General features: G+C 47.1%; 1 protein-coding gene across 5 annotated transcripts in view; it reads right to left on the bottom strand.

The window, feature by feature from the left end:
* VCL (vinculin) overlaps positions 1-13,818 on the bottom strand; it is a 113,326-nt gene extending 99,508 nt beyond the window's left edge. For 2 of the 5 annotated variants that reach the window (XM_025212738.1, XM_025212734.1), the window contains exon 1: positions 13,416-13,817. In XM_025212738.1, the coding sequence (XP_025068523.1) occupies positions 13,416-13,583 (168 nt within the window). In that variant the 5' untranslated portion in view covers positions 13,584-13,817. Of the gene's footprint in view, positions 1-13,415 lie in introns of all 5 variants that reach the window. The other 3 variants (XM_006016281.3, XM_006016282.3, XM_025212720.1) reach the window with 2 other exon arrangements.
* Between the last annotated feature and the right edge of the window lie 3,025 nt (positions 13,819-16,843).

Here is a 16,843-nt window from a genome sequence, read left to right as displayed (position 1 = left end):
CAGCTTGCCACAGCCAGCCCCAGCAGAATGTTTTCATCGCAAATTTGCTTCTTCAGCAGTGGTAATAAAGGAGGAGCACAAGCAAGCATGATACTTAATGGATTCTTCCTTCACTTCCTTAGGTACCCACTACTCTCTGTCTTTACATCAGCATACTGAGCAAAGGGTTCACACTGTGTTTAAATAAATGTCCTGAAAATGCACAAAAATTATATATTAGCCCAGCTTTCCGAAAGGTATACAGATTTCTTCTGAGGTCATTGTAGGTAAGAGGCCTCCAAAGTTATCAGAGGGAGGCAAGGCTGCTGTAGGAACCACATTTGATAGCTATTTCAAACCCAGGTAACAAAGCATCAGATACACATGTACAGAAATAAAATTAAAAGGAGGTGCTGGGGTCACCTGGATGGTCATGTGGCAATGCACAGATTTAACATTCAGTTAATCAGAATTCATCCATCTCTCAGACTTGAAGTTTTTCAAGTGATAGACAGAAAGGAGCATGTTGCTGTGTAATCAGTTGCATACCTTTTCAATAGCAGGACTGACTCTCACTTCAGATTGGGAGCATATTGTACTGAGTGATTACATACCTGCAGATTACCCTAAAAAGAAAGAACAGCCAGTGGAATGGTGTAGCCAGTTGCCCATGCTCATCCTAAAACCCCAGACCAGAGGAAAACAAAGCTTTTTCTTGGATTTACAAGAAACTTATCACCTGAGCTCGTTAGAAGAGATGACCTAGGACCTGTTGCCAAGCTTTAAGCTAGGGTTACCATATTTCCAGTATCAAAAAACAGGACACCTGTGAGGGGGAGAGGCATATGAGCATGGGGGGGGGCAATGATATACCAGTGCCCTGCCTCTGCCCCTCACTCCTAAACCCCTGCCCCCCCCCAGCCCTGCCAGACCCACCTCGCACCCAACCCACACCCCACTGCCCCCCAGTGCTGCCAGTGCCCCTCACTCCTGACCTGCAACTCCATGCTCGCCACCCCAGCTGGTGCCTCGCACTCTGGACCCACAGCCCCCTGCCCCCCAACCCAGCCAGTGCCTGTCACTCTGGACCCATAGCCCCCTGCCCGCAGCTCTGCTGGTGCCCCTCATTCCTGAGTTGCAGCACACTTCCACCCAGCCCTGCTGCCCAAACAGCTCCTGTGTTGCACACATGCATACACACACACACATACTGTCTCTTTACCGGGGCCTGCGTGGGGAGCATATGACCCCTAACAGTCAATCACCCTGCCCACTGCTCCCAGCCCCAAGCAGCCAGCCCAGGAAAGCAGAGGAAAAAGCAAAAACCTGGACATTTGCTCTCATTTTAAAAACCTGCCCGAACACAAGGACAGGGGGCCAAAAAAGAGGACATGTCTGGGAAAACCCAGACATATGGTCACCCTATTTAAGCAGAAAAATTACTTTCTAAGCCAATCTGTGGCTGTTTGAATGCTGGGTACAGAATTCAAGGAAACCCTTATGTGACTCCAGATCTGTTTGGGACATAATTTGTAACTAAAATCACTGCAGTGTTGATACTGCAGTTCTCTTGCAGCAAATTGTGTTATGGTTCATAAAAGACTCATTGCACTGGTAAAAGGGCAGTTTAACCTGACACAAACATGTCCCGTTTCCAGGCCCATTTATAATTCTTACAGGCCAATGCTTTTTTGGCTGTTATTACAGAATATTTAAGGGGAAAGAAATTAAAATACAGTCCAATCATCACAAATTCACCTTACTACTTTCTTTGCATGAAAAGGTTATTTTTATTGTCTAAACAAGACACAGAGCTGTTCCCTAATAAAGCCTCTATACACCTAATGATAAATGCCAAAGAAGATTATCCGTTTGCAGCAATTAAAATCCCTGGAAGGAAAGGAAAGCTTTGTATCAAAGCAAATTGCTTGTTAATGATCAAGAGAACAAATGATGAGACAGACCATCTATATAGGAGCAGGGGCACAATTAAACAAGGAAGACAAGATCATGGGCAGCAGCAGATGTGCACTAGTAAACAGCACACAGCACTCTGTTTACATTCTTCACTTGATTGTGGCCTTGAAGCATTACAAATCAGCTATTTTCTCTTTTCTATACCTGCCTCCTCTTGAGAACTTTTTAATAGACTTATTTCAAACAAGTCAATTGATTAAGTCCCTTATGAGTTTTTTTAATTTGAGGCTAGGTTACAAATATTTAGTATCTGGGTAATGGTACATTATACTTCAGCACTTGCAACTGGGATGTTGCCAAGCAGATATGTGCCTGAATTAGATTTTTATATTTACAAGATCATTTGAAACTAAAGCTATACCAAAATACTAGCAGACTGTATTCTAAAAGAATACAAACAAGTTCCTTGTGACAAACCCCACTCGTCAACCTTCTGGCTTTGAACTATCACTGCAAGAGTGGTCCCTACTAAACAGGTTCAGGACAGGCCAGGGCCCCTACGCAGCCAACCCTCACTGCTGGGGTCTCAGTGCTAAACCATTGTGCACTTTTGGGAAGATGCAAACAATGCTGCACATCACCGAGGAGTGTCCCATCTACAAACTAAGAGGTGGACTAATAAACTTTGAACTCAGTTAATGAGAAGGCTGTTGCTTGGCTTCACAGATTTGCATTCACTAAATAAATGCACCAAAATTTTAAAATGTCTACAGCTAAGATTAGAGAGAAAGCCAGCCTGACTATTTCTCTTTATACAGTCATACTTGGAAGCAGGATCACAGTATATGACTCAGAGTATAAATGTAGTGGCTCTATCCCAAAAAAGGTCAAGTGTCAGCAATTAGGGGGAGGAAATGCACCATACAATGATGAAACATAGGTATGCATTTCAAAAGAATTAAGGATCTGGGAAAGACAGCACTTGAGAAAACACAAATGAAGTGTGGAATGGATAAGAAAAGGGGATTCCCATCCAGTATTTTCAATAAGACATGGTCTATTTCTGTTTTTTTATTCCAGCTGTCATTCCATCTATGCATGTGTTATTTATTAAGCGTCATAAGGCAGAGATTCCCAACATGCAGGCTGTGGCCCGGTACAAGGCCACAAAGGGTTGGTTGCCAGTCTGCAGGAGGGTTGGCTGCCAGACCAGAAGTCCAGAAGTAACTGGCATACTGTGGACCACCAGCCAAACCTTTTTTATACTGAGTATAAAAGACATACTGAGTATAAAGGTTGGCTGCCGCTATGCAGTATGCTGGTCACTTCTAGACTGCAGTTTGCTGGTCCATTGTTCATTCCAGTCTGCGGACTGGTGCACAGTCACTTCTGGTCCGTGGTCACTTCCAGTCCGCAGGTTGCCAGTCTGCGATCTAAAGAGGTTGAGAACCCCTGCCATAAGGCATACAGTGTTCCATGACTTAAGGCATTCTTCAGGAAAGTGACAGTGCATGTAATAATATGGTGCACGTAAAAATCACAAAGGACTACAATGCAATTGAAAACTAGAGTTTGGGAACAATGCACAAGATTCTTACAATGAATAAAACAAGAAAGATTGCAAGCAAACTAAACTGTGATTACACAATATATGAACATTAAAAAAAAATGCTCCATTCCAGTGGTTCTCAACCTTTTTAGACTTATGGAACCCCTCAGAAAATGCTAACTCATGACTTTCACCCATTTTTTGACTGTGGAAAACAGCAATTCTTCCATTGCAAAGAACTCAGAAAGACCACAGAAAGACCACAATAGGTCTTTGTGGAATGTTTTTTCTGTTTTGATACTCTGGATTCTCATGCAAAATCTGTAGTCTTACCATGTGAATTACATGTAGGTGTTTGCATACCTAATAGTCCTAATATTACATGGCACCCTGCAGCATTCTTAACAGGACCTCACATGATGGCACTCGGGGGGGGGGGGGGGGGGGGGGGGGGAAGCAGGGTGAAAGAAACAAAAACAAAAAAAACCCCAAAAAACTTATCTATGCAATAGCAGATGAACTGAAGCAAGCAGCCACAAACCTTTATTTCCCCAAGATGATTAAGGCTATGGCCAATTCCCTTCCTAAAAGAAGAGTAAGTGGAAAACTGGACAAAAACAACATCAAAAATGCAAACAAGCTAAATTAATTTAATCACATTTACAACACAAGAAAACAAAAACATATAATTTCACGTCAGCCAATTTACATTTTTAAACAATCAGTGTTTAAATAACATGTTAATATCATGTTTGCCAGCACATTAAAAAAAACCCAAAAACAAACATTTATTTTCCCTATACTTCCCACCCGACAAGTAAAATGCTTTATATACTGTGACAGAACACCCTTTTGGGTATCTGTCACTTTAAAGGCTAGAGCAGGGAGCTGTCAAGTGACTGATGAGAGTGGCCAGTTTGGAGAGCTCAGCTATAAGATCAGAGCAGTTTGTGCCCAGCTGCCTGGGGGGTAACATTACCCAGTGGAGCTTCTGCTCCAGGAATATCTTGGAGGTAAGGGTGAGGCTATGGGGAAGGAGGAGGCCTCATTGGTCCTGGGCATGACCTAAAACTGCACCGTGCTGGGACAGGGAGGCCTGGTGGGCCTGACTGTGGTGGGGCAGGACAACCTAAATACCAGGACTGAGAACCTACCAGGTGTAAGGTGGGTCAGAGCGCCGAAACCCTTGCCCCCACCTTTGGGTGGCTTATTAGGAGAGTTGCAGGGGCCAGGTAAGTTTAGAAGCATCTGAGTCCCATGGGGTGCTGGACCCTGGAGGAGTGCCAGACATGCTCAAAGATGAGCGAGCACCTGAGCCCAAGGGGGTGTGTGCCACCCAGTCTCAAGTATCTGCTCATGTGCCACCCTGACACGTGTGCCTTGTGTTAGGCGCTGCATGGGCTCCTGTGACCCCTGGAGGGGTCCTTGATCACCCTGGGAAAAGCCCGAAAAGTTGCCTGCCACAACTTTGATTGAACCTTCAGTGGTGAGTTCCCCTGTTAAGGACTCTCCCAGGTTGGCCACACCTCTTGACCGGTATTCATGGGGCTCTGCCTTCCCTACCCCCCTTCCATATGCCAGCTTCCAGGACGAGTCACTTGGGCTTGGTGCAGCTTGCCCTCCGGTCCCCTCAATCCCTGCTCTTCACATCACCTGGGCTACAATTGGCTCCTTCCCGTCACTCTAGGGGTGACCGAGTTTGCTTGGCCTCCTGGTGTTTCTTCAACGGCCAGCCAGCTGCTTGTCGTGGTTCCGAGGCCGCTCCAGTCCTTGGAGCATTGCTTGTGTTCCAGCCCCTCCGCCTTGGGACCCTTCTGTGCTATCTCCCACCAAAAGAAGAGAGGAAAAAAGGCAAGAGAAGAACAAAAAAAGGAATCCAGTCCTTAAAAAAAGGCTGAGGGGGGGTAGGTTAGCAACTCTTCCTCCCTCACAGCCCCAATGCCTGAGGCTTGGGTTGTCCCTCGACACTGCTCCAGTTCCTCTCCCCTGCTGAGGACCGCTCTTGCTCCCCGGGAGCCTGATCTGATCCCCCATTGCACACGGGCGCTGCCTGCGCTCAGCATGGAGAGCACTTTCCCCATTGGCCATCTCCACTGCTCTCCTGGTGTCTCTCTCGGTGCTGATTTATTCTGGCCAAGTGGCGTTCTGTGATGACATAATCTGCTCATGCCAGCTCCAGCCACAAATAAGCGTGGCTCCTCCTGGCGCAGCTTGTCCTGCACTCCGCGGCCTAAAATAGGTAAGTTTGCCCTGGTTTCAGGGCTTTTCTTGTAGGGGCGGGTGACCCCCATCCCCATTCCCACCATGGGGAGGATTGCCTATCCCCCAGTGACTGTCCCCCTGGGACAGAGTGTAAACCCCCGGGCCTTGAGAGTGGTGGGGCAGAGTTGTGGGGCCAGTTAAGCTCAGGGAGAAGTGGCTGAGTCCCAAGGTTGTGGAAGACCCCATGCCCCAGTGTAAGGGGCGGAGCTGTGGCCCAAGAGAGGAGCGTAGTGGTCTGATGAGGGGCCAGGGGCAAAGTAGGCCCATAGTTAAGTAATTGCTCAGTTCCATTCGGGTGAAGACCACAGGAGAGGCCCAAAAGACTGACCAGGGCTGACCGAGGGGTGGAGAGAAAAGCCTGAGGATCTCCTTGAGTATGGCAGAGTGTGTGGGGCCTGGATAGGCAGTATGCAAGAGCCAGTGGAGTGCAAGAGGCCCCTGTGAGAGGGGGGTGGTGTGTCTGTGGCCCCAAAGGGGCAGTATGGTAAAGATCCAACTGTGTGCCCAGTTTGGCATGGCCTTGAGCTGAAGTATCATCACAGTGTAACATCAGGGAGGGATGGGATACACGTAGGGGTGGTAGGAGCACATACTTATCGCCCACGGTCATTTGAGTGCATGAAGGGCAGTCTCCTGCCTATTTAACATCACAATCATTTATCAACAAGGCGTGGTAGGTGAATAAAGCGGGAGGTTTGCCCAGAGGCAAGGGCGGGACCATACTATTACTGGGCCTGGAAGTTGCCTTTGTCACAATACCAAAGTCGAGCTAGAAGGGGAAAAAGAATCTATAATCCACATGTAGCATCTTGATTCACATTTCATACTTGGAATTCTGTGACTAAGACATTCTGAACAGTCTTCTTAAAATCTAGCTCCTCAGAGTGCACTTGATGTAAAATTCTTTAAAAGAATCATATGTCTAAAGTGTAATGGCATTTATGAATTTTAAAAACACTAAGTTTTGGGGGGGTTGGGGGTTTTTTTGATAAAGCATTGGGTAATATGCATGCAAGACTCTTTGGGTAAATCTGATATTTTTTATTAGACTAACTAAAATAGTTGGAAAAATTCTTTTTTTGCAAGCTTTCGGGTACAAACACTTAGGGTATTATCAAATAACATCAAATATTAAAGAAACCTCAAGCCTTCTCTTTCCTTACTAGCAACTCACCTCAGACATCATATGAACATAACAACCACTCTCCTACACCCTACAGTGATTCAGTTATAAACAAAGCTTAGACCTTCTCCTCCACAAGTTGAAGTTTACAAATACATTTTAAAAGAAATTTCCTTTAAACTTGTTCAAACTAAGAATAACAGGTTCTTTGTCATATGGGTAATATATTGCAAACTGTCAGCATTCAAAATTGCTTAGTCCAGCCAGCCATGTTATCAGCTGTTGAGATAATATTCCATCTCAATGCCTAAAAGCAAGTTGGAAACAATCACTAATGGGGACTGGGGAGTTAAGGACAGTTGCAAGTCAAAAATACAAAACAAAAGATTCCTTTCAGAGAAGGCAGCAAAGACAAGTAATAATGAAGCCACAAAACACCATCAGCAGAACAAAAGATTCTTCTATTCAGATGAAGGATTGATTTATTTCCTCTTCAAAAATCACTCCTAACTCATGAAAGCAAGAAACCAATTAGGTACTGATTTACGGCTGCATTACCACAAGACTGCTTTTTCTCTCTGACTATCCATTTAAAAGTCTCATCAAGTAAAATTATCAACTTACTTGATCAGAACAAATGTTCACTGTTTACAAAGGTCTGAAATTCCTCTAAATCATGAAAAAAATTGCAGATACACTGAAGTAAAACAGATGTTTTGTCCCCTTTCTGAATAGAATAGTCTCCAGAACAGACAGACTTGCCTCTAAACATTTTTTTATCACTTGACATCAATTGTTCCATCATATATATCTTCTCAAATATAAGATATAAAAAAAATACTAAAATGGGAAAGGTTTTCATCTTATTAGCTAATTAGGACTCCTTCAGCACTCTAAGTTACTTGTCATTTGGTTATAACTTTCAGAACACAACAGAGTCCAGATGAGCTGGCATAAGACTTTATTCCTTTTAACCTTTTAAAGCAAATAAGATTCCCCACCTTCTATCAACAAACGATCAAGAATACTAAGCAATGCTGAACTAGAAGATTACATGAGTCCCTTCCTTACAGACCTGGCTACTGGAATACACCCATATTAGGATAGTCTCAGTTCTCATTTTTGTATGTCTCAAGGCCTTTTCTTAGCAAAAACAACCTTTGAATTATCCGATTACAGTTCCCAAGATTCCGTTTCCTAAGCTGCTCCCTCAAGTTTCCCCTTTGTGTACTAGTGCTAATTAACAAATGAATTATACAGTATGAGGAGAAAAAAAAAAAAGAGAGAGAGAGAGAGAGAGAGAGAGAGATTGTTTTGCCCATCCCCACATTACCCCCATTCATAACGGGTAATTTGCTAGTTTATTTTATATTAATAGTGTGTGCATATAGACACACACACAACCACACCTACATCTTTCTCTCTCCCTCAATTAGTGACTCAGCTTAGAAACTTTTTATTTACCGCTCTTAGGCTAAACTTTACCCAATCTAGATGTGATCAGTTAAAATTCCAAACTTTCTTTTGCAAAGCAATTAGTTAAGTAAGTAATCCTGACCTTTATTCCCTGCATACTGGGCTTACCCTTAAGTTTAAAACTTTCAATTGGGGTGCACCAATAGACATTTTTTGGGCCGATACTGATGGCCAATTTTTAACTAGCCATACTGGCTGATACCAATCCAATTGCCGCTATGTGGCCCAGCAGCTTGGTAAGTCTGTTGTGGGAGAAGCAGCAAGGAGGGAAAGAAGGGGAGTGGGGATGGGCAGATTGAGGCCCCCCACGGTGAGGGAGAGAGTGGGGCTGGCACTGGGGCAGGGGCTGCACAGCCAGGGTGTGCCAAGGCGGGGCATGGGACAGAGCAATGGCTGATCCGGGGAGCGTTGGGGGGGGGGGGGGGGCGCAGGGGCAGCAGCTCCCACTGCTGTAGGCACCCTGGGAGGGCATGGGGGGCATGTGCTCCCTGAATCTGTGCACAGGGTGAGGGCAGGCTACTGCTGCAGGCTGAGGCCAGGAGCGGCACTGAGCTCTTCCCAGCACGGTGGACTGGGCCGGGGCTGTGCCCACCCCACACACAGATCTGGGGGGCACATGACCCCCACGCACTCCCGGGGTGCACATAGCAGCAGAAGCCGCCTCCCCCCCACACTCCCTGGATGAGCCACTTGTGGCTCCGCCTCACACCCGCCCCAGCGGTGCAGCCCCTGCCCCTGCCTCAGTGCCAGCACCAGTCGCTCCCTCCCTCACCACTGGGGCCTCGGTCTGCCCCCACCCATGCTCCTTCCCTCCCCCATACCCCCTTCCCCCCACAGCTGGTTTACCAGCTGGACACTGCTCTCCACACTGTCAGGCTGCGCTCCTGGCTGCCTGCATGCTGCCCTTCGGCTGCATACATGCACGCAGCATTTATCAGGAACACTAATCGAGCACATCGGCCAAAAAAAGTCCCAATTGCTGATAATGTCAATTTTCCTTTTATTGGTTCTGATACAATATGGGACTGATGCATCAGTGCACCTCTACTTTCAATTTTATTGTTTAAGCTCTCCCATTGCAAAGAAAATGCTATGAATGTCAACCACCTGCAGCATTGTAGACTGAAGCAAACAAACAGATACCTTTAAAATAAAAGGGTATATCCTGCCTCAGATTTAGCATACCTGATATGAAATGAACATTTCCATTACTGTCTCAGTTTCCCCCATGAAAATACTATGCTAGTATTTTTCCTCCAAAAATTATGCAGGAGCTTTGAGCACTGCACTGATGCACAACATGAGTTCCAGCAAGTAACTTCTTGGATGTTTTATCAAAGGTTGGCTTTAAGAATACTTTTTGCATGTTGTTCCAGGCCTGACATCTGTTAACAAAATATAGCACTGAAAAAGTAAACCTCAGTTCATTCACATTCCAGGGGACACAGACAATATCAAATGTTGGACATTTAACATGAAATAAGATGCCTTATCAGGGGCAGTTGATTCATTTTACATATATAAATTTAGATCAGGAATTTGACCTCCTGGTGTTTGGTGTTGGTTTCACAATAACTTCTCATAATATCCCATCAGGGATCAGTCCCCACTGTTGACTGAGTTGCCTGTGTAACCCTTACACTATCAAATCACTAGAGATTCTGAACTTACAAAGCTTTCAGTAATTTAAATATAATCCGTCTTCCCAGTAAGTAAAACAAAACACCCTGCCCTACCATCTTCTCCACCCCACAAAGATCAGAAGTCCAATAAAGCAGGAACTCCATTTGAATCCTCCAGCAGGAAAAGGAATAGTAGACAGAGGCTTTATACAGGGTGATTTATGAACCATGGAAGATATCCATGTAAGAATACTTGTCTGCTGCACTGTGGTTACAATGCACAATATGGATTGTGTCTTGGGTAGTGCAACAAACACAACCTAGTAGTCAAGAAACTACGCAAGACTGCTCTTTGGCATAGGGACAGAAGAACTAAACCATCAGGGCTTCCCAACCTAATGCATTTTCAAAAACACTGTACAAATTGTGTGCTTTACTCAAATTTTTCAATCACTTCAGCAACAGTTGTTGTGACAGCCACATGAAGTTTAAGCACAATGGCTTCTAGACTTGCTCTAATTTAGTCTAGGGAAGAGGACTCAAAGTACTAGTCATGCATTTGGGTTGGTGACATTTTGTCTATACTATTCAATCCGGATCATATGTTTTCTCTTCGCACTGGGTAAGTGTCAAATATTCTGGGTCTAAGCCTTTATATGCTTTGTTAAAATTTTTCTGAAATATCTAAATACAGTTTAATCAATTGTAAATGTAATGGAAATACCAGCACAGACCAGTTGCTGGAGTTTTACCAGTGCAGTATAATGAAGCCCAGAGCTAGTCAAGGAAAACCTATGATTACAGTGCTAGCAACTGCTGACAACTTGTGTATACAAGCATTCCCACTTTCAGAAGATGAAGAATACAGGCAGACTGCTGACCTCTACACTTAGAAGTTATACAAAAAAAACTAACATCAGGAATTGATAGAACTATTTTTCTATATTCACTCCATAGTGTAGACAGGGTTCAGTGGAACACAAAGAGATAAGACAACTCTTTTGAGGAATATCTCTGACTAGTACTGCCATTTCAGTTTATTCAGCCTTTTTCCAAGCATGCCAAAGATGGTCAAATGGAAGGAAGAATACTTGTAAAACCACATTTAGCTAATGGATACATATTTTTAAATAATGCCTGAATGTATTCCAAAGCCATAGCCCAAAATTAAAGATTTGGCATTAGTAAGCTAGGAGACTTGCTTTCCTTATTTTATCCAGATAAAGCTCTTTCCATAGATGACTGCATTGCCAGACAATATAAAATTAGCTCAGGGTTATTAAAACAAGCTTCAAATGTAAATTTCTCTATGAAAGGAAAATCTGAGTTTAACTGTATCATATATTCTGTGTTCCCCTCCTTAGACTTATATAACCAAATCCTTCACTCACAGTTCTAATATAATAAAAGCCTTAGTGTGTTTGTCTGTCTGTCCCTAATGCTTCATTTGCACTCTGATTGGCTGCCAAGGCAACCAATCACAATGCTGACTGACACAACCAATCGGAGTGCTCTGCGCGCGCACACACACACACACACCCGCAGAGTGCTGCCATAAGGGCAGGGAATAGAGGAGCCGGAGTGGAGGCAAAGCCAGCAGCACTGGCCTCTTCCCCTCCCCCAGCCCTGCTCCTTGGAGGCAGACAGAGTTGATGGAGCAGGACTGAGGGGCAGGAGTGGGTGGCAAAGCCACCCCCCTCCCCAGCCCTGGTCCCTGGAGGCGGCGATGACACTCGGTGCTGGCGGCACAGCACTGGCCTCACCCCCCCGGCTCTGGCCTCACCGCTGCATCCAAGGCGTGCCCTCCCCCCATGGGCACACAGGAGCAGGGGATGTGGGGGGTTGGGGGGCCATGTGGCTGGGGGCAGAGTGGTGGCACTGTGGGGCACTGGGTAGCAGTGCTCCACTCCCACCTGCCCCCCCCCATTCATGACAGGCAATTTGCTAGTGAACCGACAGAGGAGGCATGGGTTACTCTGCAGCTAGGTGTCATTAGAAAAAGCTTGGCCAAGAGCAGAAGTATTCCAGACAGTACATCACCAGCATAAAAATAAAACAGGAAAAGAATCTTGGGTACAACCAAACCCAGCTGCCCATCAGTAACAGGGTTTGCAAAACATCCAAGTTAGAGAAGGCTGGCCAATACCACTATAATAAATACTGCATGAGGGGTATAATTCAAATAAGTCTTACATCCTTAATAGTGGCCTTCCTGCCATGTTTTCCCCCAATATCCCCTACCTCTGTGATGTCAACCATTAGGTCAGTTCTGTATTTACCATAATTATAACTGCAAATGCTAAATCATGCTATACAGCCTACACCATTAACTTAGATATAGCATACAGAATGAATGTAAATTGCTATGTGCTAACCAAGTTAACATTTCCAGGTGGCATTTCTCTGTTACAAAGGCTAGCTACAACCATGTAAAACTAGCATAAAAATCAGTCTCAGTGGAAGAACAACAAACCAATACTTAGAAAAATCAGATCTTACAAGATTAATGATGAAAAACAAACAATTTGTGGGTTATGGGAGTAAATCATTTTTTCTACAAATGAAGCTAGAGCTGTGTGAAGGAAAGATGCATGAGATCTTTTAGACAGTTGTGGAGATAGGAAGTATAAAGCAGCCCAGTGCTTTACAAGGCAGAATGAGCCAGTTTATTGCCCACCAACAGTTTTCCTTTGGATAGTTCAGTACCACTGTTCTAACTTCAATTCAAATGATTAAAAGGTTTGCACATGTACTGGCAACTAAGATGTATCTAAATCTGAAAAGCTCTGGTGCTGCAAAGGTAACACTGAAAAAAAGTCAAGAGATCCCAATTGCCTCTCAATTATCCTTAGGCACGTTTAGCATTCTGGCAAGTGGTAACTCATTCTTAAAAAACACAATCCCAGCTTGTTGTTCTGAAACAGTCCTGACTCAACCCCAACCCCACTCCATTCACAGTTCTAACAGTGCAACTTTCTCTACCAAAAATAAAACTCAAAAGCATTCATGATTTACACGAGGGGGGGTAGGGTGTTGTTTGTTTGGTTTTCAAATAGTTTCCCATGAAGGCAGCACCAGCATTTGGACTCAGTTATAAAGAGACACAAAGACTTGATGAGGCATCTTTTTTTCCTCCATAATGTCAACGAAACAGCGATGCTCAAGCTTTTTACCCAGCTGGCCAGGCAGCCACCTGCCTCCGGCGCGGGGTGCGTGCAGTGGGCACCATCCAAGCACAGAGGCGGGTGAGGGCAGCCCAGCCCCACCCGAGGACGTGGGCTTCTTGTGGCCCTGCTGGGGGGAGGAAAGGGGGCTTCAGGAAGCCCTAACCCAGTCCCGCAGAGGGGAGGAGGCTTGGCCTGGCTCCAGCCCCCACACGGCCAGGAGGTTGGCCGCGGGGAGCGGACGGGAGGGCAAGGGTCGCTCCCGGCGCCAGGCTCAGGCTCAGGCTCGAAGTTTGCGGGCTGGGGGCGCCGTCCGCACTCACCCGGACCAGGTTGCTGACGGCGGCCTGCACAGCGGCCACCGGGGCGGTGAGGTCCGGGATGGCCTTGCCGTCCACCTCGCCCTCCTCGTGCATGATGACCAGGTGCGAGATCTGCTGCGCCACGGGCTCCAGGATGCTCTCAATGGTGCGGGTGTGGAAGACTGGCATGGTGGCGGCGGGCGGGGGGCCGCAGCCCCAACTCCTCGCGAACTCCTGGCGAAGTGCTTGCCGCACGCGGAGACCCCGCTGCGGTGCCGGCCCGGGGGCCTGCGGCGGGACTCGAACTCACGGTCCCAGACACGTCCCGGCAGCACCGACACGGCTCAGCTCCGTTCCCTCCGCAGCCAGGCGGCAGCTTTCCCCCGGCGCAACCTACCCCTCCTCACGCCTCTCAGCTTCTTCCGCCCCCTCGGCGCTCTCGCCCAATAGCGGGACCCTCCTGCCGCGCCCAATGGCACGGCGCCGCGTCCATCAGCATTCCAAGCCACCGCCCCTCGCCTCCCAGTTTTTTTCCCGACCAAGTTTGGTTGCGCGGACAGCAGTTTCCCAGAGCCGGGTGACGTCAGACATTCTGGTGTCCATAGAAGGAGAGGCAGCGAACGAGCGAGCTGCGCGGCCGGGATGGGGCGCGGCTCCGCTCCCCTCCCCTCCCCTTCCTCCGCTTTCTGCGCTTGCCGCCGCCGCCCTTCCACGGAGCGGGGGCAAGGCGCCGGTGCTCACAGTCCCGTCCCGTCCCGTCCCGAGCGCCCGAAGCCGAGTGCGAGAAGAGCTGGCGGTCCGGGCGCCCCTCGCAGCCCGGCTGCCCTGAGGTCCTTTCACGGGGCCACGGTGAGAAGCCCGGAGGTTTCCCATAGCAGTCCGGCGTGGTGGCCTCTGAGCTATTTGCAGCGGAAGAATCGCTCCGTCACTTTTCTGCCCTCAGAAAAAGAGCGAGAGCCGGCATCTTCTGAAAGCCTCCAGTCGAGGCAGGGGGGCCTCCCGTCTTAAAGGTTGAGAGCCCTCGAGCCAACTACATGGGAGCTGCAGGCTCCTCACAGCATCTGAGGAAGCAAGCCTGCTGCCTCCTAAAGCGTGTGCTGGGCACCTCTGATTTAGTTGGCCTGTAAGGCAGAGGTACTGGGTAGGTGGGAGCCCAATGGCCCTGGCCCCCCTCAGAGGGAGCTCTCACCTGAAATGCATACAATCTCGCACCTATCCATCATCTTAACATCCCAGGAAAAATAAGTTGCCTTCCCCTTGCCATAAGGTGCAAATCGACCCTGCCTTCTACAAAAACCTGGGCAGGCTTTGTGTCCAATATGCTTCATCCAGTCTGTGGAGCCGTGGAAGGCTGCACTAAAACAGAATAATTTCTTGGCAATATCTCTCTAAGCCAACAGCAAGGGTTGGAGTTGGTTGGGTTTTGTTTGGTTGGGGTTTTGTGTTTCGTTTTTTGTTTTTTTGGGGGGGGGAATTATTTACAGATTATGGTGTGTAACTGGGTGGGATTCTTGGAGCTGCAATTTGGGTCCCAGCCTAGCTCTTGGTCAGAACACAGCTGCTTTATCTTAAAAAATATAACTAAAATTATCCATGCCTTCCACCACATGTGAACTGAAGTGCCTAAATATAGCCTCTTGCATAGTCTTCTTAGCTCTAGCTATTGGACACCTGAAAGAGAAACTGGGTTTTTCATTGTACATACAAAAAAATTAAAAGTTAAATGGAGCAAAAAGTAAAATAGATTTCTAAAATTGTTGCAAATTAATAGTCAAGTAATGTGAGGTAGCGATACAGCTATGGATAGTTACTCAATTAGACAACTGGGGAAAAACATGAACTCCAACCAGCGAGCATACAGAATTCCTACTTCCTTCCTATAATGATAGTGTAAGAGTGATATTGTAGCTGTGATGGTCCAGAAAGTATGCAAGAGGCAAGGATTTTTTAGGGTGATATCTCTTATTGGACCAACTATGTAGTTGGGGAAAAGTCCGGCAAACTTGTGATCATCTTGCATTCAGAAACCTGTCTAACTTTATCCCAACAACATAGTTGGTCCGATAAAAGATATCATGCTAAGAAATCATTGCCTTTCCTATAACGATGCATAGAAAACAAGACTCAGTGGCTATCCAGTCTTATGAATAAAATACCACCAAATCTGGTTCTCAGTATCATATAGATCCATTCCATTTACTGAACTCTGACTAAATGTATAAGTATCTATGCAGCCAATCCACATTCCACAAAAGGTCAGCACAGTGCTCTTCCACTTCACGTTAAAGCATTGTGATTTATGAGGGTGGGGTGTCGAGGCCTCCAAGTGCCATTCTGAGCCCTAATAAAACTAGTATGCGATTTCCCATATATAGTCCCACATTCTTCACCCCATCTCCCCTCTCAGGCTTTCCCTGCTATGTTGGAACTACTCAGTCCTAAAGAGAAGCACATGTGTAAATGTTTGCAGGAATGTAATCTTGTATTCCCCGCTCGTTACTATGTACACACAATAACATTTGGAAAAATATTAACTTTTTATGTATTTCTCTGTATCTGCATAGACTATACCTTTGTGACTCAGTGGTATAAGACTAGTTCTGTAGTGTTACCATATTTCCAGTTTCAAAACAGAGGCCACCTGTTGCAGAGGGGGCTGGAAATATGATGGGGGGAGCAGTGATATGCCCTTGTCCTGCCCATGCCCCTCACTCCCAAGCTATAGCCCCAGCCCTGCTGATACTCTTCACGCCCGACTTGTAGCCTCCTGGCACTCCCTGTGCCCCACCCTCCCAACCCACAGTCTCCTGCCCCACTGGTGCTCCTCACTCCCAAGCCACAGCCCTGCCCACCCCCCAGCCCTGCTGGTGTCTCTCACTCCCAACCCACAACCCACTGCTCCCCCCGGCCCTGCAGTGTCTCCCAGCCACCCTGCAGCACAGGGACTGACCCCGGTACCACCAGCCTGGGCATGCAGCTCCCTGCCCCCGCTGAAGGGACAGCTACCTTCCCTGCCTTCCCCCCCCTCCCCCCACTTTCAGCCCCAGAGCCCAGACAGCTTCCCCCAGTGCCAGCAGGTACCACCCCCGTCATGCACCCATCCCCTCCACATTCTCCTGCCCCCCTTGCCCCTCCCCGCCCACACAACAGTCCTCAAGCCCTGGCCCTCCAACCCCTTTCCCCATAGACTTCCCTGCATCCAGCTGCCAGGGCTCCTCCGACCACCCTACCTGGCTGCATGCCAGACACGTGTGTGCACATGCAGACACACATGATACCCCCTGGCTCCTATCGCCCTCCCCCACTCTCCTCAGCCCCAAGCAGCTCCTTACTAGGGCAAGCAGGGAAGCGCTGGGAAAAACTTTGATGTTAAGCGAGCAAAATCTCGGACATTTGTTGATTCGTTAAAAAACTGCCTGGATGGAGATTGGAGGACCCAAAAAGAGGAC

This window comes from Alligator sinensis, unplaced genomic scaffold, assembly GCF_000455745.1.
Source record: "Alligator sinensis unplaced genomic scaffold, ASM45574v1 scaffold109_1, whole genome shotgun sequence".
In the NCBI taxonomy this organism is placed as follows: domain Eukaryota; kingdom Metazoa; phylum Chordata; order Crocodylia; family Alligatoridae; genus Alligator; species Alligator sinensis.
The sequence above is the reverse complement of the archived record's forward strand: the minus strand, read 5'-3'. Positions and strand labels throughout refer to the sequence as shown.